We start from the raw sequence: 24,540 nt of genomic DNA, 5'->3' as shown, positions 1-24,540 counted from the left end.
TAAACCTGGAGCCTGATGTGGGGCTCAATCTCACGACCCTGAGATCACGACCTGGCCGAAACCAAGAGTCAGATGCCTAACCAACTGCGCCACCCAGGTGCCCCGGTTTTCTGTATTTTCAACAGTGAACTTTCATTGCTTTTTAACAAGTAAATGTAGTATAAGAATGCACTTCATCTGATAAAAGTTCACGTCCAAAGGCTACAGAAACTAATCCCATCTGAATTAGCTTCCACTCTATCCCCACACCCCAGAGTAAAAGAGTAGAAATACCAGGCCCTTCTTTGATTTTCTTAATTTAAAGAATTAGATTTGAGTTCCCTCATTAAGACAAAGTAATCTTTAGCAGAGTTGACCAGGAAATGAGACAAAAATCAGGAAATCATATTCCTTTATTACATATATGAAATATAAAAAATTAACAGAGCAATATATATATATATATATATATATTTTGCAAGTCCACAGGACCTCAGGAAAAAAAATATGTTCTGTATGTGAAGTTAATCTTGTGGCACTGTGGTTTATGTTTTGTATATTCAAGTACAGAAGAAACTGTATGTCTTGTGGTTGTGCATGGGTACAGAAGATGAGTAATAATGAAAACTGTGGTTTGGTGAACTATCACATACACTGTGTCAAAAAAATGAGCAAATATAATGGCCATATACTGTTAATAAAGATAAGGAGGAAACTGTTCCAACATTCAGGTTTAAATACTAAACACAAAAATAAAACAAATTCTGTGTCTACAGTAATTTCTGCCGTGTATACAAGTGCATTGCAAATAAATGAGCTTTTAAAAATTTAAAGTCCATTTCCTTTTCATCCAAGCATATTTCTACTCTTAAGAGTTCTTCTTCCTCTTATTTTAAAGTCTCATTTTGTTTAGTTTTTTAAAATTTTTCATCATGGCTGGTATCTGTGGAATCTAACCTCTAGCCTGAAGCTGAGACTTCATATGCAAACATGTTCTCCTTTTAGGTTTTCTCCAAGTGTTCAGAGCTAAGACGTACAACTTCCTTTTGTCCACACGTGGTGGCAGTGCTTCTGTTTCAGTAGGTTTTCTTACACGCCCTTTATTTTTCTTTCTGTCAACCATGGTCTTCAAACTTTCCCAACACAAGTGGTAGGTAGTAAAGTGCTTTATACAAGGAAATAGTATATACATGTGGAGAGCTTCCATTTAACACTCCATAGACCAAAGTTCACACACATCACACAAAGGCAGGCTCTTTTTTAAGAAAAACCTTTTTTTGATAGTAGGGTTGGGGAGTCCTTAAAATCTCCTTAATTACTTTAAGTAGCACAAATATAAGTAACATATCTGAAGCTGGAAGGAGTCCTTGTTAGATGTACTCCTCTTAATGGATTACTGCTAAATATCATACTGCTATTAAAAATACTCTGAATAGTTACGAATTACAGAATCAGTCCCATAGGAGGCAGTTATCAGGGTAGGATTTTTCATTTGTCTTTATAAAACAAACTGTATTTAAACATGGCCCCCAAAGAGACAGGTTAGACTAGGCCCATGCATTGGAATATTTCTATGTATTTTGGCACTTAAAAAATTCCAGTTTTGTTTTTGAGGTCTCCTTTCCATTAAGCTTATGTTTTCTACATAGAGAAGTGCCATTATGTGCTATATACCTTTGTTGCTACTTGCACTTTCTTTTTAAAATATCCATGACTTTTCTCCCAAGGGATGGCTTCCAGTGCTGGACAAAACTTTTCATATTCACGACTAGTTTGCCTGTTCTTACATCTTCATGTCCTGCCACAAGGTACTCCAAACCTAAAAGAGAACAAAGTTGGGGGCTATATAGTATCATAATTTATTGAAGTGGGGGAGGAGATGTGACTTTGGTGGTTTTATATGCACGGTTCCTGGTTTTATATATTCATAGTTGAAATAGGGAGTCCCAGGCAGTGATAGCTGGTACTTAGTAAACATTTACTATGTGTTAAGTGGCTTATGTGTATTATTTCATTTAATCTTGAAAATAACCCTATGAAGTAGGTATTTTGTTTTCTCGTTTTACAAATAAGGAAACTAAGGCTCAGCAAGATTACAAAACTTGTTCAGTGTCTCCCAGTGAATAGCAGCACTCTGACTCAAGTTCAGGTCTGTCTAGTTGTAGAACTTTTACTTTATGTTATACTACCTTCTATGGTAAAGAAGTAAGGATTCTGTGGGTACTTAGCATACTGCTATAAATTAGTATTTCTTGGAGACTCACTATGTATGGTAGTACATATTAAGGAGGATTTTTATAAAAGTGAGACAACCATTTGGAAAAACATATTGGAAGAGAGTTATGAGTTATGGAGTGGTGGGGGGTGGGAGGGATGGGGTGGCTGGGTGATAGACATTGGGGAGGGTCTGTGCTATGGTGAGCGCTGTGAATTGTGTAAGACTGACGAATCACAGAACTGTACCTCTGAAACAAATAATACATTATATGTTAAAAAAAAAAAAAAGAAGACGATAGTAGGAAGGGAAAAATGAACGGGGGTAAATTGGAGGGGGAAGACGAACCATGAGAGACTATGGACGCTGAGAAACAAACTGAAGGTTCTAAAGGGGAGGGGGGTGGGGGATGGGCTAGCCTGGTAATGGGTATTAAAGAGGGCACGTTCTGCATGGAGCACTGGGTTTTATATGCAAACAATGAATCATGGAACACTACATCAAAAACTAATGATGTAATGTATGGTGATTAACATAACATAATAAAAAAAAGTGAGATAAGAGGAGAAAAAAAAGTTATGAATGGTACAAAGTGACACGTATCTCCTATAGAAAGTAAATGTGTTCTTGGAATATAGGATGTTTGTTTGTCATATTAAAAAAAAAAAAAAAGATTAGACTTCACCAGACCTTTGTAATTCAAAATTCTTTTCAGGCTTCAAATAAAAAATTTTGGTTGACATACAGAAATGAAAAGGACAGTCTCATTACCTATACATCAAAAAAAGGAAATATGTTAATCTCCTTCAGTAGGTGTTTGTAATACTATCAATATTGGTATTTTGAAACAATTTTCTTTAATATTATAGGACAGAGCAAATAAGTAATTATGTTTATAAAGGAGAACTTTCCAAGATAAAGAGACATATATTTTAAAACTTAAGAAAAAATAGTAGATGTTAAAATTAACCTGAAAATATCAATTTAAACTCATGGGTTTATATGTATATATATAAATTAATATATATTAATAAAATAAAAATAAAACATATTACTATATTATATATAGTTTTTGTTCATCCACTGAAATGATCTAAAAAAAAAAAAGGCATTCCAGTAGCAATGAACACCTATAGTAGACATACTGTGCAAATTAAACAGATCTCGCTAAAAACAAAACCAAACCAAACCAGGCTTCTTGCAGAAATGCTATTGCAGGTCCAGGACAGGAAGATACAATGTAGCAGGGGACATCTTATTGTGCTAAAAATCGAGGAAGCTCTCAAAGATTAATGGGGGTCATTGTAAAAGGACATGGGAGCTAGCAAGAAAGGGTTACAACTTGTTAAAGTTGTGATAATTGGAGCACCGAGGAACATAATGATTGTATCTATCGAAACATACTGAATCAATAAAAATCCGTAATTCCAAAATGATACTCAAAAAAGAAAAATCCAGAAAAAAATTGGTTTGTCATCTTTTGAAGCAGCTGTTAAGACCATTACTTACTTTGAAAGGTAAGCACTTTGGGAATTATAAGGAAAGAATTTAGCATTTACCCTGCCTTTAAATAGGAACTATATTGAATGGTAACCTATAGCCCAGCTTGAAAGAGAAAGTCCCCTTACAGAAGAATGTCAACTAGTAAATGAGGGAAATCAGAAAAACATCGTTTCTTAAGCTCTAATGAAATTATTGATTCAGGAAGGACTACCAGTTGGTGGTAACATCATCAAATCAATGGTCAATGGGAAACTGGATATTTGTATCATGACTAAATAACACTACACTCATTACTTTCTAATCTCAAAAGGGAAAACAAAACTGCCCAATGGAGAGATCAGGCTGTCATCACTCTAACCCAAGGGTCAAGTTTAGCAGCCCTGATGGTGGGTTATCCAGGTCTTATGTGTCTTCTGATATGATTTAACATGAAGTACATACCCAGCAATATCTCTAGTGGATTCTAATCAAAATGTTTATCTTGAATCTATCAAGATTTTTTTTAGAGATTACAAGAAACATAGGAGGTAGAGGGACAAGCTAAATGACATGACAAGGAACCAACCAGTCAAATATAGAAGGTAAGATAATCTACAGGACACTTGGCCTGGATTCTTCAACACTAATAATTTTTCAACAATTAAAAAAGGAACTGTGGGGGCGCCTGGGTGGCTCAGTTGGTTAAGCAACTGCCTTCAGCTCGGGTCATGATCCCGGAGTCCCTGGATCGAGTCCCGCATCGGGCTCCCTGCTCAGCGAGGAGCCTGCTTCTCCCTCTGACCCTCCCCCCTCTCATGTGCTCTCTCTCTCTCATTCTCTCTGTCTCAAATAAATAAATAAATCTTTAAAAAAAAAAAAAATAAAATAAAAATAAAAAAAATAAAAAATAAAAAAGGAACTGTGCTTGAATAAGAGAGACTTGAGAGACTTAAAAACTAGATACAATGGTATTATACCTAAAGTAACAAAATCCTCATATAAAAATACAATAAATAATTTTTAGGAAACTTCATTGTTAAGTTTAGTATTTTAAATGAATTTACTTTGAAACTATCAAGAGAACAAATACTATAGGAGTTTGCCATTAATTTAAAGTATGAATATACACTGAACTAATAGAAATGATACTGAATAAATTCATTAATTATGGAGCAGCATCATGCCAAAAATTAGCGTGGAAAATAATGTTATCTGTTGTATCACTTACTAGCATTTACTTTTTACTTTCCTATTTTTTGCTTTCGACATCTACTTTACTACATGTTTGAGGGCACAAAGTTTATTTTATTTCCATAGAGAAAGAAAATATAATACTTCACTGCTAGTCTTGATATCCTAAATTGATTGATGAATGAGTAAATGTATGTATGAATGTAGGAAGGAATGAATTTGCAGGGTTGTCAATTAGACTGTTCCTTTTCAAAAAGTAGCAGAGGAAGCTAGTTGGTGTGTAAGGTTTCCGAATTTTCTTATCAGCTTTCTTTAGCCTTAGCTATTGAACTTGTAAAAATGGAAAAACAAAGTGAAATGAAAGAGTGTCTGGTTTTGCTTTGGCAGGTTCCAGTCTTTTCTTCAAAGCGAGTAAACATGTTTTTAAGAATTCTTTGAATAATTGCACTTATGTTTTCAATTGTGATGAACTCAGTTGGTTCTTTGACTCTGGCAGAAACCTGATGAGGAAGTATAGTTCACTTCCTGGAGGGTGGCTCAGATGCCCAAAGCTTTTCTTTTTTTTTTTTTTTAATGTCTTAACTAAAAAACTAGGCAGATTATTTTTTCTTTTGCTAAGATAATAGGAAGTGCTTATAGGAAGAGCCTCTACACACAGATTATTGGGAAATAGAACTTAAATTAAGGACTCTTCATTTCCCTGTGTTCAAAATCTAAGATTCTGATTACTTCATTTGTCCTTCGGAAACATATTTATTTATTATCTAAAATGTCTTCTTTTCCGGGGCGCCTGGGTGGCTCAGTTGGTTAAGCAACTGCCTTCGGCTCAGGTCATGATCCTGGAGTTCCTGGATCGAGTTCCACATTGGGCTCCCTCCTCTGCAGGGAGTCTGCTTCTCCCTCTGACCCTCCCCCCTCTCATGTGCTCTCTCTCAAATAAATAAATAAAATCTTTAAAAAAATAAATAAATAAATAAATAAAATAAAAAATAAAAAAAATAAAATGTCTTTTTTTCTTATTAAAATTTAAATGAATTTAAATAAAATATTAAAAGGGCATAAAAGGATATAAGAGATTAGTCAATAGTTAAAAAGTCAAGAGTTTTATATTTTAGATTGTTTAGGTTGGGGGGAATATTTCATTGAGAGTTTCCCTTTTTCTTTGTCACTCAGTTATCTGTTTCTCTTTGCTATTAGTCAAAGACTACAGTGACTTCTTAAGAACATAACTGAGGTTTCCTGGACTTTTATTTGAAAGGAATTAGATCCAGAACATAAATTATGCACCTGTATTAGCAGTGCAATTAAGAAACAGATGGCAAGTACATAATGTGGGAAATACAGAGGATTTAAAAAAAGTGTTTTTTTAAAGATTTTATTTATTTATTTATTTGTCAGAGAGAGGGCGAGAGAGACAGAGAGAGAGAGAGCAAGCACAAGCAGGGGGAGCTGCAGGCAGAGGGAGAAGGATCCCGATGTGGGCTCAATCCCGGGATCCAGGATCATAGGCAAACGCTTAACCAAGTGATGACCCCAAAATATGTTTGTTTTAATAGAACTTACTATCTGGGTACTGTGTTATTATTTAGGTACTAATGGTAGGTACTAGAGATGCTATGATCAAAAATCTAAATCCCATCCTCAAATTTAATGAAGGAGACAGAAGTAAGTAGCATATGACACAGTATGAAAGTGTACTTGTAGATTATAAAGGTAAGAATCCCATGCTTACTTGCTTGGCTCTTCTACCGTAATTACATTTGAAGATGCAAATTTCCCTTAATTTCAAGTTTCTCTAAGATTCTGTAGTGGTTTTGTTGTTGTTGTTTTTTTAATTTCTGCTGTTTCTAATTTGAAACCAGAATGATCATTTAATGAAAAACAAGATGATGAGAATTTGAGAGTTGTTTTCTATCCAGGAGACACAGATGCTTCTCATGCAATTGTAAAAAATGAATTCAATATTATTTGCACAGATGGAATTTTTGCATTCGAATTTCCTTTGGGAGCAAGGTCTACCCAGGGCACCATAATAGGACCTAGCTTTCAGATGAAGTGTTAGTGGCATCCAAATTTACGAAAGTGTTTTCTATGCTACTGGTACCTGGAACCAAGCTGAGACTTCTCTTTTAGGGCAGAAAATATTATATTGCTGGATTTTAAAATATTTTACTTTTATAGAACATGTGGAAGAGAAATAATTTTTTGATGTCAGTTCAAAGACTTCCATTTGGATTGTCCCCAGAATTCAGATGGTGAAAAGGAGAGATACTCTTGGTGAGTTTATTTCAGTTGTGGTTTAGAGAATGTTAAGACAAGGAGCAAATCAGCAGAGACAAAGTAGTTATTAAGCTAGAGAAGTCTAATGCTTACCAGGATTGAGGATTGGACAAGTGCAGCCTCTGTTAGTCCACGATTCTGGATATAATGTTCGTTTTCCTCGTAAAATTTTCAATTTGGTAGATTTTAAGACTTTTTTTATCTTCACATTGACCTCGGCATGAGACCCTTTGTCATGAGCTGATAAAATCTTTATTTTTAGCACTGTAACCAGACAATTCCAAAAGTCAAAATGCATAGAATTTCATACTGCCTTTTGAACTTGGAATAACTTAAATATGCATTTCAGAGTATAATGGAAAAGTTAATTAATGATGATGCAAATGTGGAAATTTGCTTTAAAAATCATTAGGCTAATCTTGATAAGCACTGAGTAATATGTAGAATTGTTGAATCACTGTATTATACACCTGAAGCTAATTAAAAAAACTGTATGTTAACTATACTGGAATTTTAAAAAACTCAAATAAAAAAATCATTAGGCTCACTAACTTTTGCATTGGTTTCACCTTATTTATCTATATTAACTATACTCTCCCTTCTTAGACATTTTCAACCACTATTTCCCATATCATTATGCTAAGAGACTGTCAGCCATTTGCCTACTACAAACATAGTCTTAAACACAGTTAGCTATCAAATCCAAATAGAAGGTGTATAGGAAGAACATTTTATATTTAGATTCTGACTATATTTTACTCTGTGGTTCACTGTGTATTAAAGTTACAACAAAGAACAAACAAAATGTTACTGCCAGAATATATTTTACATAATCTAAAGAGATTAAATAATTAAATATTGATTATTTAATCTTCTTCCCTGCATGTAAAATGCAAGCTGACTGGGGTTAGGGTGGCTGTCTTTCCACATCATGGCAGAGCTTCAGTATTCTCTATAACTCACGATTGTATTATGCTATGTTCTTCCATCTATGAATTGGATATGGCTGGGGATTAAGCAGTGGAATAATTTGGGGTGGGGAAGAAAGTACACCTAAGGGACACTGGATGTAGTGTTCTATATTGTTAGAAGAGTTCTTCCATCCTCATTTATATCTTGATGGAAAATTCTGTGTAATGAGGGAACTCTATACTGGCTGGTCCCAATTCCTGAGAATATGGTTGTCAGATAGCAGTTTTTATAGAATCACCAAATTTTAGACTTTTAATGGGTCTTTTTTTTTTTTAAGATTTTATTTATTTATTTGAGACAGAGAGAATGAGAGAGAGAGAGCACATGAGAGGGGGGAGGGTCAGAGGCAGAAGCAGGCTCCCTGCCGAGCAGGGAGCCCGATGCGGGACTCGATCCAGGGACTCGATCCAGGGACTCCAGGATCATGACCTGAGCCGAAGGCAGTCGCTCAACCAACTGAGCCACCCAGGCGCCCCGGCTTTTAATGGGTCTTAAGAGTTCATCTAGTCTTGTTTTATGTTTGAGGAAGCAAATTTTAAGAAATTAAGTGAACTTCCCAAATTTGCATGACCAGTTAGTTAGAGGTGGAGTTTGGGCTGGAACCCCAGTAAGATAAATGTATGAAGGGTATGTAGCATAGTGCTCGGCTCATGGCTAATGCTCAACAAATGTTCACTATTATTTTTCTACAGACTGTATGCTCAAAGAGAACTGGGACCTCATCTATTCACTCTTATAGCTTAATAAATATTTGCCAAAGGAATAAACAAATGAATCAAGCTTTTTCCCCTATTAATAGAGAGAATGGGGAGGGGGAAACCATTTTTTTCCAAGTCTGTGGGTGTATTGCACCTAGTAAGAACAAAGTATTTAATTACATCATTAAGAGTGTCCGAGTTTTCTTTCTTTCTTTTTTTTTTAAGATTTTATTTATTTATTTGACAGAGAGAGACACAGCGAAAGAGGGAACACAAGCAGGGGGAGTGGGAGAGGGAGAAGCAGGCTTCCTGTAGAGCAGGGAGCCCGATGCGGGGCTCAATCCCAGGACCCTGGGATCATGACCTGAGTTGAAGGCAGACACTTAACCATCTGAGCCACCCAGGCACCCGTGTCCAAGTCTTCTTAAGGAGAAAATAATACAGTTGTATTAAAAGATGCCAGTGCAGTTGTTTGTAAATTTAGAGAGCTACTAAATACTGAAAACCAGTTGACATTTCCACTAAACTGACTACCTTTGGACTAAATTGTCATGTTTTTTGCTTCTGATAGTAAATACCATTTTCTCTAAACTAACTTTTCTTTATTGAGCACTATATATTTCAAAAGTTTTCTTCTGGGGCGCCTGGGTGGCTCAGACGGTTAAGCGTCTGCCTTCAGCTCAGGTCATGATCCCAGGGTCCTGGGATCGAGTTCCGCATCGGGCTTCCTGCTCCTTGGGAGCCTGCTTCTCCCTCTGCCTCTTTCTCTCTCTCTGTCTCTCATGAATAAATAAATAAAATCTTTAAAAAAAAAAAAAAGTTTTCTTCTGTTATTTAGCCAAGTTGTCAGGTGAAAGGAGGGAAATATGTATGTAATTTTAGATAAGATTTGTGAGGTTTTAACATTTACTTTTTTATCTTTTATGAGATTAAGTACAATGTTATCAAGAACCTAAACACTTGATTTCAGAAATCATGACTTAAAATTTTCTCTTCATTGTAATGTGTATTTCAGGCAGTATGAATTATGGAACAATAAAAAGCCTTAGATACTAGTCAAGAATATGTTGGCAAGACAAGGCATCTAATTTGCTTTAATAGTAAACATAAGGCCATTTAGAATTTGAAGATAGTAACAGTCTTAGGGCAGTGACATTTTCCTTTATCTATATTTTCCTGGTACTTGAAAGGTACAGGAGTCTAGAGTATACAGAGAGGGCAGGGAAAAGCCTTGGATGGACAACTAATCTCAGTGCTTCCCAAATATATATCCTCTTCCTCCTCCTTGCCAGTTACTGAGCATATATATTGTGTGCTAGATATTGTGTTGTGTGCTTTTCAAAAATCCCATTTTATGGGATAGGTGGCATCATCCTTATTTTACAGATGAAGAAATCTAGAGAGGTTAAGTGATCCATGCGATAGACCAGAAATCAAACCCATGTATGTTTGAATCCAAAGCTCGAGCTCTTAATCACTGTGAAATAGTGTTTAAACTGATTTCTGCTTAGTCTTACTACATGATAACTAGCAGAGATTATTACTTGAAACTGGTATTACTACATGAAACTGGCACAGGAATCATTTTAGTGGCTAGAGACTTGCCTCTTTTCCTCATAGTAGGATGGCCTTGCCTTTGCTCTACAAGCCTCCTGCCCTCACCAGGACATTCAACAGCATCTTTATTAAAAATTATTATATAAGACTGGGGCGCCTGGGTGGCTCAGTTGGTTAAGCAACTGCCTTCGGCTCAGGTCATGATCCTGGAGTCCCAGGATCAAGTCCCAAATCGGGCTCCCTGCTCAGCAGGGAGTCTGCCTCTCCCTCTGACTCTCCCCCTCTCATGCTCTCTCTCACTATCTCTCTCAATAAATAAATAAAAATCTTTAAAAAAAATTATTATATAAGACTAATGCTTTGATATATTGAGAATGTCATAGACTAAGCCTCCCAATTCCTAAAAAAAACTCTTTGTACTTGGTGTGAATAGATTCTTAGAAGCATTCAAGGAGGGGCGCCTGGGTGGCTCAGTCGTTAAGCATCTGCCTTCGGCTCAGGTCATGATCCCAGGGTCCTGGGATCAAGCCCCGCATCGGGCTCCCTGCTCAGCGGGAAGCCTGCTTCTCCCTCTCCCACTCCCCCTGCTTGTGTTCCCTCTCTCGTTGTGTCTCTCTCTGTCAAATAAATAAATAAAAAATCTTAAAAAAAAAAAAAAAAGAAGCAGCATTCAAGGACTTCAAACTTACCATATGAATATTTCATTCCACAGAATGCCTTGGAGTTTCCTAACACCTGTTCTTTACATTCACATTTACCTACAGGAAGTAAATGAAAAATAGTTATTTAGAAACAAAGAAGAGAAAAAAAACCGAGCAAGTAAATCTAGGTAGCGTAACTCATTTTTTTTTAATTGAAGTATAATTAACATATAGTGTTATATTAGTTTCAGGTGTCAGGTGGTAGAACTCTTTAAGGCTTGAGTGATTCATACAACATAATCCATAAATACTAAGAAACCATAAAAAGTCATTCAAACAAAGTAGAGTCACTTTCTGAATTGAATTAGTTATCATTCAATAAAATATTGACTTAGGAGAAATAGAGGTAGAAACAATGATATATTTTAATGCTTATAATTGATGTTACGATAGATATAGTCCAGCATTAAGACTCCATGCTAATGGAAAGGAACAACGGAATGGATAAACTATAGGAAAGACAACTGTCTTTTTGCGATTAATGTTCACCACAGCAAAAGTCAAATAGAGTAAAATAATTGAGCAGTCTTTTGAAGGTAATGCCATCCTATTTAAAAGTATTTATCGAGCACCTATTATGTGCAGGACATGACGCTATATACTTCAGAGTATATAAAGATGAGCAATATACCATTCTTGCCTGAAGGCTTACAATTCAGTAAGGTAAATAAAGCAAGTGTATACACAGTGATAAGTGTTCTAAGACAGGTACAATATGTGTGGGTGGGAGGGCCACATGTTTGGGAAGATGGAAAAAGGCTACATGGCTGAAGAAGGATTTGAAATGGACTCTGAAGAATAAGTAGGATATTTTTTTCTGACAGTTTAAGTGATGTGTGACAGTTATTGTGTGTCAGACATTTGGCACTCCTTGTGACAGACTTTCAAAATGCCTTTGATAGAATCTATACATAGCATCCTCATTGATTTATCTGCTTCCTCTCTAAACTGTGATCCTTGGGGCACCTGGGTGGCTCAGTCGGTTAAGCGACTGTCTTCAGCTCAGGTCATGATCCCAGGGTCCTGGGTTCGAGCCCTGCATTGGGCTCTCTGCCCAATGAGAGCCTGCTTCTCCCTCTCCCTGCCATTCCCCCTGCTTGTACTCTCTCTCTCTCTCTGTCAGATAAATAAAAAATAAAATCTTTAAAAATAAATAAACTGTGATCCTTGAGGATGACAGTTACATCTTATTTATCTTTATATTCCTAGAACCCAGAAGGGGTAGGATTTCCATTCTTACTTAACAATTAGATATAATTTTATCATCCCTCCCCTTCTGCCCTCACTCATTGCATGTCGTAGGCATTGAGTGGCATGAAAGTAGGTAACATTTACTGAGGAGCAGTTACTATGTGCCAGGCACTATTTTAAGTGTTTTATATTTATTTATTCATCTAAGATTCTAACAGGTAGAAATTTGACAAGAATGTAGAGATGTAAGAGAGAAGAGCAGGGTGTGTTCATGGAAGAGTCAGTGGTTCTGTTTTTCTTGGGTACAGATTGAGTTGTGAATAGTAGAAGATATCATGGAGGGCCTTGACTGATAGGGCCTGAATTTAATTTGTTAGAGAAAGGGGATTTTTTTTTTTTAGTATAGTTCACACACAATGTTACATTAGTTTCAGGTGATTCAACAAGTTATATGTTATGCTATGCTTACCACAAGTGTAGCTACCATCTGTCACCATGCAGTGCTATTACAGTATCATTGACTGTATTCCCTATGCTATACCTTTATTTTCATGACTTATTAATTTCATAAATGGAAGTCTGTATCTCCCATTCCCCTTCCTCCGTTTTGCCCATTGATAAAGGGGAATTTTCAAAGCTTATAAAAATTATTGGAATGGAGAGAAAATGGAAGTAGGGACCAGTTAGAAGCTGATGAAATTGATGACAGCAACAGTAACTGAATTGAGTGCCAACCACAAGCCATAAACTATATAAGGAACTTTATCCATATGATCTTGTTTAATATATATAATAACCTTATGAGATAGGCATTATTAACAAATGAAAAAATAAAGGCTCAGAGAAGTTAATTAGCTTGTCCAAGGCAACATAACTAACAGTAGAAGAGCCAGATTTTTAGCCTGGGTCTGGGAGAATCTGAAGCCCCTGATCTTTCCACTGTATTCTCTCTAAGTCAGATGAAATGTGGGTCTGAACAAAAGAGATGGCTGTAGGTCTAGAGAGGAAGAAATATTAAGGGAGGCTGCAGACTTAGGGTCTACAAATCTTGTCAATGGATTGGAAGAGGAAGCCTAAGAATGAACTTGGAGTTTTCCTGTCACCTTGGAGCCAAGGTGACAGAAGATTGAAGTATTACTAACAGAAATAGGGAAGCACTTCAGGGGTGTATAACTTAAGATTTTTTGTGGCAATCAATGGTTTAACTTAGTTGTTGAAAGGATGTGGAGTAGCTCACAGAGAGGAGAAAAAGCTGAAGAACCAGAACTCAGAAAAGACAAGAATCGGGAGAGCAGCAAAGACCTAGGTATCAGGAACTGTTGTGCAGTCCCTTTTATGGATTTGCCATTGGAATCGTGAACTGGGATCACTTTCAGACCTTGTCACTTTCAGCTCAAGAGTTAAATTCCAGGGAGAGCACATCTGATTGGCCTGGCCAAGACTGTATTTAATGGGGTGGGGGGAAGGGTGGCTCCCCAGAGAAAAACTGGGTTGAGCTACCGCAGAAATAGCAGGAATAAAGGGGAAATGGATCTGGTTAGGCAAAAACAACAGAGGTCTAGCATGAGGAGAATATAATGAATTAGAGTTGCTGACAAAACATCCACGTGGAAATGAGAGTATGATTCTGGTGAGATGAGGTTGGGTAGACATGGTGATGTGGCAAATAGTGACATATTGGCTCTAACTAAAGCTGCTCTAGAAACCAGAGAATGAGATGTGTAAGTGGAAAAACACAGTGGAATTAAATAGTGGGAATGAGAAATCTAAGGTTCTTAAAATTAGCTGTTGTGATTTGTTAAATAATACTGCATATAATCTAAACATAGCAGAGAGAGTTACTCATTCGGAAATTGGAGTAACCTAAGTAGATAGCCCGCAGCCTTTGATAATTCCACCAAAGCTGGAGAGTACGGTAACTACTGTGCTAAAAAACCTAATGGAACTCCAAATGGCATATATTATTACTCAACTGATGTTCTTCTTTGTAGTCCTTCAGCCAACAGGAACATACAAAGTTCTGTTATTTGAAGATACTCCCTTTTCATATGTTAAGAAACCAGACATTAAAAATTTTTTTCATAAGATTACTGTTGTAATCATTTTTTAAAAAGATTTTATTTATTTATTTGGGGGGGTGGGGAGGGACAGAGGGGGAGGGAGAGGGACAAGCAAGACTCTGCTGAGCGCAGAGTCCTTTGTGGGGGCTCAATTTCACAATCTTGAGATCATGACCTGAGCTGAAACCAAAGTCTGACGCTTAACCAACTGAGCCACCCAGGCACCCCTAAAATTTGTTTTTGAATGACTCTTTGTTGATCAGGCTTTAACCCAGATGTGTTGTCTTAAAGGAAATCTGGAAGGGGAGAAAAACCTAGTTAGTTAATATTGGGCTATTAGAACATTGTTTATAGTTCTGTGGTACTGGTTAAAACCAGTTTTCTTGTACAAATTCTGTAGTACTACTTAAAGCCAGATTTGTTGTACAGGAGGTAAAATTTTACATCTAATGTTCTCTGTCTCCTAAGAAGTGGTAGAAATTAAGGGTATCTTGTTGGTATAGTGCATTATATTTCTAGTTTGAGAAACTTATGGTAGGTAAATAGGTAGGTAGGCACATATATTTGAGAACGAACTATGGTGCTTAGAAAACTGATTACCATTTTTTCGTTGTTTAAAAAAGGTGCGACGAGCACAGCACTATTCTATACCCAATGGGAATACTGATATTTATCAGGGAACCGAACAATGGCTTCCTCAATCTGGAGCTCCTCCAGATGAATTTCAGAGACTCTCTAGGGATAGCACAGACCTAACAGCTGTTGTGGATGTGAGTTTGAAGTGATTCTGATGCCAGCACGTTATGTGCTGAATTGGTGCGTTGCCAGTTCCCTAGTAACATGATTGGCTTAATGAATGTCCTATGGTCCTAAAAACTTGATTTTTACAGATTTGGCCTAGCAGGCAAATTTGAATCATTATGAAAATCATTGTGTTAGAAAAATAGAAGAAATTTTCAAAAGTGGTTGGAGTTAAAATTATAGAATTCAGACTATTTAGCATTGAGGCCAAAAATTAATGGGAAAGATTTTTTTTCTTTTTCAAATGCTAAAAAAGATAAATATGACTACTTTGTATTCCTTTATCTTTCCCACCTTCTTTCCTGTTGTGAACTAAAATGAAACCATGAGGAAAATGATCACAAGATTATGTTAAGTGAAAAAAAACATGATACAGAATAACAAATACCAGTGTTTCTCAAATTTGGGTTCTTGGTTGTTGAAGAGTCCATAAGTTCTCTATGAAAGTGTATTAAAATTGTGGTTTCTTACTCTGCCGCAGTAAGAAAGGTGCAGTAAGAAAGGCACCCTGGTCTCCTTGCTGACCTCAGGGCTTTTGCACTTGCTGTTTCTTCCACCTAAACTCTCCTCCCTCTTTTATCTGTATAGCTTACTCTCTTATCTTTTTTAGTTTTCTTTTTTTTTTTTTTACCTCATATGTCACCTTTCACAGGATTTTCCTTGATCTCCTTTTTTAAAAGTATGCCCCTCTGACCACTTATTATCTCCCTCCCTGCTTTATTTATTATATTAAAAAACATGACACTAAATATTTTACTTATTAATATTATTAGTTGTCTTCCTCCACATGAATGTAAGCTCCTTGGAGGCTGGGATTTTTATCTCTTCTGTTCTATTACTATATTTACAGTACTGGCATACATTGTGGGTGTTCAAAAAATATATGTTGGGTAGATGGATGAATTTATAAGGAATTACTAATTAGTGAGAAAACGACAAATTGGAAACACACAGAAAAAGAGACCTGAATGGCTAAGAAAGCATGAAAAGTTGCTAAAACTGTTAGTAATCAGTAAAATACAATTTAAAATGGTGAGGTCCCAGTCCATACTCATCAAAAGTTGAGAGATTTGATAATGTTAACTTTAGGAGCCCCAAAATATTAAATGAGTTGAATTGTGCCCGAGTTAGTGAGGTAGAATAGTGCTTGGCCCCTTGTATGTGTTATATAAAAAATTGTTAAATAAATACAAAGTATCAGTGAGGATATAAAGCAACAGGATGTCATACTTTGCTCCTAGATGCAAATCTGTATAACCACTTTGGAGAGCTATTTGGCAATATGTGGTAAATTTGATAAAAAGCCATATTTGTGACCCAACAGTGGCTAAGTTTTACCCTAGGAGAAGATCAACAAACATTTTCTATAAAGGGATAGATAATAAAGGTGTTAAGATTTATGGGCTAAGAGACAAAATTAAAGATACTATGCAGGTATTAATATAACTATTTAAATTATAACTATAAACCTTAGAGCAGGTAGCTTGTGAGCTGTAGAAAAACAGTTGGCAGGCCAGATTTGGTCTGAGGGCCAGTTTGCCAGCCCTGCTCTAATGAAACTCTTTTTTTTTTTTTTTTTGGTGACTCTCCTTCTTAAGTACACCAAGTCACATTTAAGAGAATATTCATTGGGGTGCCTGGGTGGCTCATTCAGTTAAGTGTCTGCCTTCGGCTCAAGTCATGATCCCAGGGTCCTGGGATCCAGCCCCGCATTGGGCTCCCTGCTCGGTGGGGAGTCTGCTTGTCTCTCTTCCTCTGCCCCTCCCCCCCCCCCCAGTGCTTGTGCTCTCTCTCTCTCTCAAATAAATAAATAAAATCTTAAAAAAAAATTATTTAAAAAAAGAACATTCATTATAGCATTACATAAAATTGGAAATTAGAAATAGCCTAAATGGCAGATAAAGAGAGAATAAAAAGTGGCATATTCAAATAATAGAATGCATAAATCTAAAAAAAATACATATTCAGATCAAAGAAAGTTTTAAAGGCATAGGTAAGTTATCATGTATATGCAATTTTAACAAACACTCTATTTATATATGTAGTAATAGTAAAAACATGAAAGATAATGATAAATACCAAAATTCAGGTTAGTGGTTATTCTGTGGAGTAAGGGAGGCTAGTGAAGTTGGAGACTGGTACAGGTCTTCGAATGTATAACACTTTAAAATTGAAATGAAAATATGAAACAATTATGGCAAAACGTAAAATTTGGTAACACTAGCAGGTGTGTATATGGGTGTTAACAATACATTTTTGGCATTTGTAATGTTTAATAAAAAGAATTTTTTGGTGACCATTTCACAATACACACAAATCATTATGTTGTACACCTAAACTAATATGTTATATGTCAATTATACCCCAATAAAAATTTTTTAAAAATTTATTGTAAGTTTCATTTGGATCATTTGGGGAGCACTTTACAACCAAATGCTGACACAAGATTTCATGCCCACATTTGTGTTTGTGTTATGGAGCAAGTTGGTGCTGAATAGAACCACCTGACTTTCTATAAGAGAAGAATAGAGGCAGGATGAACACAGAAACCATGTATTCACACCAATATCACAGCATGTTCATCAAACAAAGGAACTGGTATACATCATAGGAAAATAGAGTCAGAGGAAATAGCAGTATAGACTTGGTAGACCCAAAGAACCATATTTATGTAGGAAAGAGTGTTTTGGCTTCAGTAAAAATCATTTTTCATATTTAATTAATGGTGTTATTTTGAATTTTATTAGTTTTGTTATTTGGCTTATAATTAGTTTTGTAAAATTATTTTTGTTTTCTAGTTGTAAAAAAGATATAAACATAAGGAGTTCACACTTATCTTTGTGTATATTAAGTTTCGTTAGGTCTATAAGAATATTTTTCCTTTAAATGGATCTCTACATTTCCAAACCTAATATATTCAATTAGCTCTCACCTGTGGAAAACAGTATGTTTTAGAGAGAAACACACCAAAACACTAACAGTTTGGATAATGAGATTTGGGTATTTTTTTACTGTGATGTTTTGCATTTTCCAGATTTTCTATACTAATTAGAAATGTTACTCTAATAATCAGAAAATAAACAAAAGCTTGTTAAAATACTCTTTGGCTATCTTTAATAGTTTTATGCTTATGGGCAGGGGTGTCACTACTTTATTAACCTCAGAACTAAAGAGTTCCCCTGGTAGGATCCAAGAGTTGTTTTCTGGTTTGTCACAAATCACTGTTACTCGAGACCAGACCTGGAAATATGATAACTGGCTATATCCATTGTCTCACCTGAGTGTCGAAGTGCAGAAAATCCTTGCTCATCCTCCCACTCCCAGGTTGGCTCGCTTTTATTGTGCATGGAATGGAAGTCAGGAATTTCTTGATACCAGTCTATGTCTGTGCTGCTAATAAAATAGAAAATGATGAAGTTAAGGACTCTCTTAGAACTTGAATGAAATGAACATATGTATGGAGACTTAAACCTAATCAGGTACCTTCCCATCCTTTTAGTTTTTCAGAAATAGTGTTTTAAGGGCCTATTGCTAAGAATAATTTATTCTGCAAAATGAACCAGACCATCTCTAGAATCTTGCAAAAACAAATGACTCCGCAGTTTGACAAAGATTCTTTAAAGAGCTGTGCAAATACATCTTTGCTGTACTGATAGCATGCAAGATTTTCCAAATCACTACCAGATCTTCAAAAGAATCTGAAGGACATATGGACAGAGCAAGAGCCATGAGCATTCACCTGCTGATGCAGTCTCCTGTGAGCGGGTCACAGCTCCCTGCGCAGTCACAGGGCCTGCAGCCGTAGTCTCCGAAGCCCCAGTACCCCACCATACACCTGTCACAATGTGGCCCTGCCACCCCAGGCTTGCAAGGGCAGTCACCATTGCTGGGGTCACAGAAGGTCACCGAGTTGAAAGGAAGGACAGCTGATCCAACTGGATGACAGGAACACACTACAAGAGAGGACACACAAACATCAATGAGTAACTGGTTATCTGTGATCTGTGAAGATCAGTCCTGAAATGGTTTCCCTTCACCACCCAGCATACCCCTAAGGCTCCTCCTTTAGCCAGTTGGTATATACTCAGAGAATGAAAACTAATTAAATTACAGATGAGAAGATAAAATCAGGAAAGCACATTTGCTGCCAAATGAACTACATTATTTATTCTAAATTAGAGGGCATTAAATATGAATGGATTTTGCTTGGGGTGCTGAGAATGAATCAGCAAAGAAGACAAGGAAGGAGCAGTTAACCAGAAAGGAAAAAAATCATGAGAGTATGGTGTTCTGGAAGCTAAACAAAGTTTCAACATCAGGTAGGCAACATGAACTGTGTTAAATGCTGACAGTCCCAAGATGGGAATTGGGAATATATTTTTGCATTTGACAAAATGAAGACCATTGGTGTCCTTGACAGGAACAGTTTCACTGTAGTGATGAGTGGTGAACCTATCTGAAGAGGACTCAGGAGATGGGAGTAGAGGAATTTGAGCATGAGAACAGACAGCTCTTTTGAGGAGCTTTTCTATAAGGGTACGGAAATGTGGTGGTAGCTAAAACTGGAGGGGGATATGAAAGTAAGTGGGTTTGAGTTTTTGTTTTGTTGATTTTAAGATGAGAAAAATTGCAACAGATTTGATGTTGATGGGAATGATCCAAGAGAAAGGGAAAAATTGATGACCAGAAGAAAGCTGGGAGCATTGTTGGAGGGATATTTAAGCATGATGGAGTAAGGAAGACAGACAGGATCTGGTGTAGAAGAGAAGGTGCTGGCCTTGGGTAGGAACGTGATCAGTTCATAGTAACAGGATGCAGGGCAGAGCATATGGACTCAGGTGCAGGAAAGTGGATAAATGCAAGAGTGGGAGCTGGTAAAACTTTTCTTCTGATTGCTTGTATTTGATGGATGAAATAGGAAGGAAAGTCATCAGGTGAGAGAGATGAAGATCGGCAGTGGGAGCGTGAATGAAAGACAAAGAAAGTGAAGTATAATTTCCAGACACCTTTAAAAGCCATACTTGAGGTTAGCGTAGTCATGAATTTATAGTGATACAGCCAAGAGGGTTCAGGTTTGAGATGGGAAGAAAGCTGGATTTAATTTGCATGGTGTTATGGACTGACTCTGTACCCCCCAGATTCATATGTTGAAGCCTAGTCTCCAGTGTGATGGTATCTGGAGGTGAGGTCTTTGGGAGGTTTGGATGCAGTCTTGGGGGTAATGAGATTGGTGACCTTATAAGGGGATGAAAAGCTCCATGCTCTCTTCTCTGTGAAGGATGTGAGGCTACAATTAGGAGTTGGCAGTCTACAATCCAGAAGAGAACTCTCACCAGCACCCAACTGTCCTGAACCTCAGTTTCTTCAGTTGGGTATCTAGGTCTCATAGAAATTTCATGAGGATGAAATGATTTTAAATGAAATTATTTCAGCAAGATACATAGCACAGTCTGACACTTATTAGGCCAGGTCTTGCTGCTAAATCTCAACTGATAATACTCCAGATCCCACTCCCTCCTTAATCCCCTTGGAAACATCTTCTATTGATTCATTTCTTTGTCATTAAAATCATAGTTTGGCTTCAATCTGGCTTCAGATCTCAACTACTGACTGTGTGACTTTTGGAAAGAGACCTAGCTTCTCATTATCCCAGTTTTCTTGTCTTTAAAATGGAAATGAGAACCATATCTATCCTCAGACGGTTGTTGTGTGGATAAAAGGAGATCATGCACATAGTGTATGGCTACATTAGTGTGATGTCTGGCACATGGTTAATTAATAGTGAACTAACAATTTAATTCAATAAATAATTCTTGTAGAGGTATAGGATCTATGCTTGTCTAAGTAATGGTGTCAGTCCTTAAGGAACTCATGGTCTTGTTGGGGAAACAGGAGTAAATAAAAACTTGCCATACATTGTGACTAGGTACTCTAAAAGAGGCCTGTGCATTCTATGGGAGCACAGAAAAGGGAACACAGGGAATCACATGGGGATTCTTTCTTCTAAAATTTAATTTAATTTAATTTAAATTCAATTAATTAACATATGAGTGTATTATTAGTTTCAGAGGTAGAGGTCAGTGATTCATCAGTCTTATATAGCAACCAGGACGGACACCTGGGTGGCTCAGATGGTTAAGTGTCTGCCTTCGGCTTAGGGTCACGATCCTACGGTCCTGGGATCGCGTCCCACATTGGGCTCCCTGCTCAGTGGGAAGCCTGCTTCTCCCTCTGCCTCTGCCTCTTTCTCTCTGTCTCTCATGAATAAATAAATAAAATCTTTAAAAAACCAAACCAAACCAATCAAACAAACAAAAACACCCAGTGCTTATTACATCACATGCCCTCCTTAATGTTCAACACCCAGTTACCCCATCCCTCCACCCCCCTTCCCTCCAGCAACCCTCAGTTTGTTTACTATAGTTAAGAGTCTCTTATGCTTTGTCTCCCTCTCTGATTTCATCTTGTTTTATTTTTCCCTCTCTTCCCCTATGATCCTGTTTTGTTTCTTAAATTCCACATATCAGTGAGATCATATGATAATTGTCTTTCTCTGACTGACTTATTTTGCTTAGCATAATACCCTCTTGTTCCATCCACATCGTTGCAAATGGCAAGATTGCATTTTTTAATGGCTGAGTAATATTCCATTATATATATACCACATCTTCTTTATCCATTTATCTGTCGACGGACATCTGGGCTCTTTCCATAGTTTGGCTATTGTGGACATTGCTGCTATAAACATTGGGTGCAGGTGCCCCTTCAGATCACTACATTTCTATCTTTGGGGTAAATACCCAGTAGTGCAATTGCTGGGTCATAGGGTAGCTCTATTTTTAATTTTTGAGGAACCTCCATACTGTTTTCCAGAGTGGCTGCACCAGCTTGCATTCCCACCAGCAGTGTAAGAGGGTTCCCCTTTCTCTGCATCCTCACCAACATTTGTTGTTTCCTGACTTGTTAATTTTAGCCATTCTGACAGGTGTGAAGTGGTATTGCTTTGTGGTTTTGATTTGTATTTCCCTGATGCCAAGTGATGTTGAGCATTTTTTCATGTGTCTGTTGGCCATTTGTATGTCTTCTTTGCAGAAATGTCTGTTCATGTCTTCTGTCCATTTCTTGATGGGATTATTTGTTTTTTGGGTGTTGAGTTTGATAAGTTCTTTATAGCTTTTGGATACTAGCCCTTTCTCTGATAAAACATTTGCAAGTATCTTCTTCCATTCTGTCAGTTGTCTTTTGGTTTTGTTGACTGTTTCCTCCGCTCTGCAAAAGCTTTTTATCTTGATGAAGTCCCAACAGTTCATTTTTGTCTTTGTTTCCCTTGCTTTTGGAGACGTGTCTAGCAAGAAGTTGCTGCGGCCGCGATTGAAGATGTTGCTGCCTGTGTTCTGCTCTAGGATTTTGATGGATTCCTGTCTCACATTTAGGTCTTCCATCCATTTTGAGTTTACTTTTCACATGGGGATTTTAAAGGAGGGGTCATTTAGATACCTGAGCTGATCCTAAAAGATGAATAGGAGTTTACAAGCTGAAAAGGAGGAGGAAGATAGGCAGTTGTGTATCCCAGTCTTTAGATACTCTCCCCATGGCATTTATTTTAAATAATTAAAACAAAATTTAATTGTGGTAAAAAACACATACCACAAAATGTAGCATCTTCACCATTTTTAGCTGAGTTTTATGTGTCTGCATTATATGTGGAAGCTCTTACCGCTCCCTGAAAATGTGAAGCTCTTTCCTGCCCTGGTGTCCCTTGTCATTCCTGCATTGCCTTTCCCTTGTCCATCTGGACCCTGACATGCTTCTTTGTCCCACTCCTTCCAGACAAGTTTAGCACTCTCTCGTCTCTGCTGAGAGATAGTGTATATCTCTATTTTGTGTGCATCATAGTACATCATTAGTATTCGTTTTATGCCTGTTGCCCTTACGACTAGACTCTGGACTCATTGACAGAAAGATCTTTATCTTATTTTTGTTTTCCAGTTGCCAGACCAGGGTCTGGTATATCGTAGATGTCCATATCATCACTTGTGAAATTGACCTGAAGGACATTCCAGGCTGTGGGGGTCATATGTGAAAGGGCATGGCCTCTTTGGGGAGTGTGAGAATTTTAGAGTGTACATTGAGTGGAAAGCAGTTGGAGTTGATAAGGCAAAAGAAAAAAGCCATAGAGTTAGGGTTGGAGCCAGACTGTAGAAGGGCTGAACCCAAGAAGTTGAATTTTATCTTGTGGGTATAAAGAGCCATAGGAAGTAACACTTTGAAAAAGCAGAATTATGACCTGGTTATAATTTAAAGATACTTTGGTAGCATTGCGTGAAACAGACTAGCGTAGGGAGAGACTGATAGCAGGGAAATGAAAGAAATGAGTGAGAACAAGGAACTGGACTAAGAGAGTAGATGCCAGAGCAGGAGGAAAGGTTGAAATGATAGGAATGAGGAGGAAGAAGGCACTGTTGAGAGACAAACAGAAATTGAGGAAGATTTTCACATTTCTAGCTTATGAAAGTGAATGACTAATATTTCTCCTAAGTTAGCAAGGCATTGTTGATTTGTTATTTGTTTTTAATTAATTAACTAGGAAATAATTTGCAGTTATATAATATGTAACACAAAATGTATCAACATGTATCAAAGTGCTATGTGAAGACATTAAATGAAATCACATAATCCAAATATAAACATTGTATTGTTTTGAGATGACTAAACCAATAGTTACTGCAATATTCAGTTCTAAGTTGGTTCTTGACAGCAGATAGGGGAGCCAGAAGAAAGATGTCTTGGACTTCCATCTATTGTAATATGTGCTTTCCTATTGCCACCATTATCTTTTACTCTAATAGAAAATTCAAGCCTTTCTAGGATTTGACCTCTTTGTACTACCATATACTTTAAAACCTACACACATTTCAGGAATGGCCAGAGAAGAATGTGATTCTATCACATGTGCTACTGGATTTCTGTCAACGTGACTTTTTACATAATTACAAGATAAAAATACCATCTGGAAACTATGCAGAACTAGCTCCAGGCAGACAGCATTAACACTTTTCATGACATACTTTTCAAACTGCACACCAAGGCTTGCTTCCATACCTTGCTCCTAAAGTTTGTGGAACAGTCAATATTTGACACACATAATCTACATTTCTTATTTTCTTCCACAATGCAAATATATTTTCTTCTTACTTGGGGAAAAAAAAAAAAGTCTGCCTAGACTCTGGTTCAGGTTGTGATTCTCCAACATATATTTCTTACTGATTATTGGTTCTAAAGTGCAACCCAAGCACTTAGCTTTTTACATATTCATTATGATGAAGGCCAAAGTTGCATAAGTGGCAACCCGGTTAGCATGACATAAATCCTTGACATAAGCTTTGTCTTTTTGTTGGCAGATTATAGTAAAG

General features: G+C 36.9%; 1 protein-coding gene across 3 annotated transcripts in view; it reads right to left on the bottom strand.

Annotated features, from left to right (window-relative positions):
• Positions 1–363: 363 nt before the first annotated feature.
• The window catches only part of NTN4 (netrin 4), a 115,663-nt gene continuing 91,486 nt past the window's right edge, over positions 364–24,540 (bottom strand). For 2 of the 3 annotated variants that reach the window (XM_034987811.1, XM_034987813.1), the window contains exons 6-10: positions 18,867–19,080; positions 18,405–18,520; positions 11,064–11,132; positions 7,241–7,411; positions 364–1,798 (exon numbers count right to left, since the gene is read on the bottom strand). In XM_034987811.1, coding sequence (XP_034843702.1) covers positions 1,662–1,798; positions 7,241–7,411; positions 11,064–11,132; positions 18,405–18,520; positions 18,867–19,080 — 707 coding nt within the window. In that variant the 3' untranslated portion in view covers positions 364–1,661. The remainder of the gene's footprint in view (positions 1,799–7,240; positions 7,412–11,063; positions 11,133–18,404; positions 18,521–18,866; positions 19,081–24,540) is intronic. The other variant, XM_034987812.1, reaches the window with a different exon arrangement.

This window comes from Mirounga leonina, unplaced genomic scaffold (assembly GCF_011800145.1).
Source record: "Mirounga leonina isolate KUSES-001 unplaced genomic scaffold, KU_Mleo_1.0 Mir_418, whole genome shotgun sequence".
Classification (NCBI taxonomy): domain Eukaryota; kingdom Metazoa; phylum Chordata; class Mammalia; order Carnivora; family Phocidae; genus Mirounga; species Mirounga leonina.
This window is presented reverse-complemented; position numbering and strand designations above follow the sequence as displayed.